Source organism: Atta cephalotes (genome assembly GCF_000143395.1).
Source record: "Atta cephalotes unplaced genomic scaffold scaffold00051, whole genome shotgun sequence".
Classification (NCBI taxonomy): Eukaryota; Metazoa; Arthropoda; class Insecta; order Hymenoptera; family Formicidae; genus Atta; species Atta cephalotes.
Genome location: NW_012130115.1, coordinates 1682036 through 1683445, shown reverse-complemented (window position 1 = coordinate 1683445; position 1410 = coordinate 1682036). Strand labels below are relative to the sequence as shown.

General features: G+C 28.3%; 1 protein-coding gene across 1 annotated transcript in view; it reads left to right on the top strand.

Moving 5' to 3' along the window:
- The window catches only part of LOC105622994 (phospholipase A1 member A-like), an 87789-nt gene extending 87115 nt beyond the window's left edge, over window positions 1–674 (top strand). The window contains exon 7 of the mRNA XM_012204395.1: window positions 602–674. Coding sequence (XP_012059785.1) covers window positions 602–674 — 73 coding nt within the window. The remainder of the gene's footprint in view (window positions 1–601) is intronic.
- The last annotated feature ends 736 nt before the right edge of the window (window positions 675–1410 follow it).

The following is a 1410-nucleotide window of genomic DNA, read 5'->3' as shown; positions in this document are numbered from 1 at the left end:
GTACATTTATTATGTCTAATTATACGAGAGAGAGAGAGAATGATCCTCGGACAACTCATCGCAATGAGTGATCGCTCGTGTTGGACGGTGAAGTGTGAAGTGTGTCCTTGCTTACTTTCTATATTCGCGATCTATAATTCGCTAACTTTATCTTTTAATAACTCAAAGAATATAGTAAGTGTCAGATAATATTTTCGTAGAGAAAAAATCATCTCAGAATTCAGTTAGGAATACGGCTTTGTAAGGTCGATTATTCTGAACTATTATTCTGAATGATTATTCTGAATTACCCTATATATAAATTATAAAATAAGTATTTTTTAAAATTTCTTACTTTATAATTTTCAAAATAACTTATGATGACTATGTTCCGATATTCACTATCAGTGCTGAAAATGCATTGTGCTCGTATATAATAAATTTTCAGTACTGGCAGTGAATACCGGAATACGGCCAAAATATGAAGAAGTTTGACATTTTTTTTTTAAATCTTCATTAATTTAAAACATGAAGAATTCTCAAAATATTAAAAGATATAAAACTTTTTTAAGAATAATTTTCTTTAAATGCAAAATTACAAAATATATTTTTTTTCTTTCAGGAAAGGAACTGTTTATCTCATAACGAACGATCAAAGTCCTTTTGGATTGAAGGAACAAGGATTCTTGACTTGATTGTGCTACGTTGAGAACCACAATATAAAAATGATACTGGAAAAATTTTAATAAAATAGAAATAGTCAATTCTGTTACTAATTATATAAAAGAAAAAAAGCAACTAGAGAGAATATATATCGGCTTCTAATGTGCATATTTTATCATATTGCTACATTCATTATATAATAATGCAACAACTGAACGCAACTTACTTTATTCTTCATAATAATCGAGTCATCGTTGCTATATTATTCCATCCAGACGTCTTATTTTCTGTCGCACACAATAAAATGTCATCATCAATTTAATGTCCAATTGGCAATTGTCACATGACTACTATTTTTATTATTCGATATATTCTTATCATTTAAATTTAAATTTGTAGAAAATAACTAATGGATAACTGGACTTTCGAGAAGTCTTATTAAAGTATATATAGATTCAAAAATATTATGCTGGCGATAAGATCTATGACTCGCGTATATCGATCGTGATGACAATAGAGATATATAGTAAACGTAGTGAATTAATAGCAATGTTTATTTTTAAATAAAATGAAATAAGGCGGAATTTACAGTATAATAACTCTAGCATGCCTTTCATAACGTACAGATAGTCTTTAGAATTGCATGTAACGTTTTATGGGCCGATTAGCAAAACTTATTTATGTATGAATTATCTATAAGTGAGAGAAAATAAAAAAAAGCCATACAGCAAGAAACGCTGACATAAGGAAATGGAAACTGCAATATAA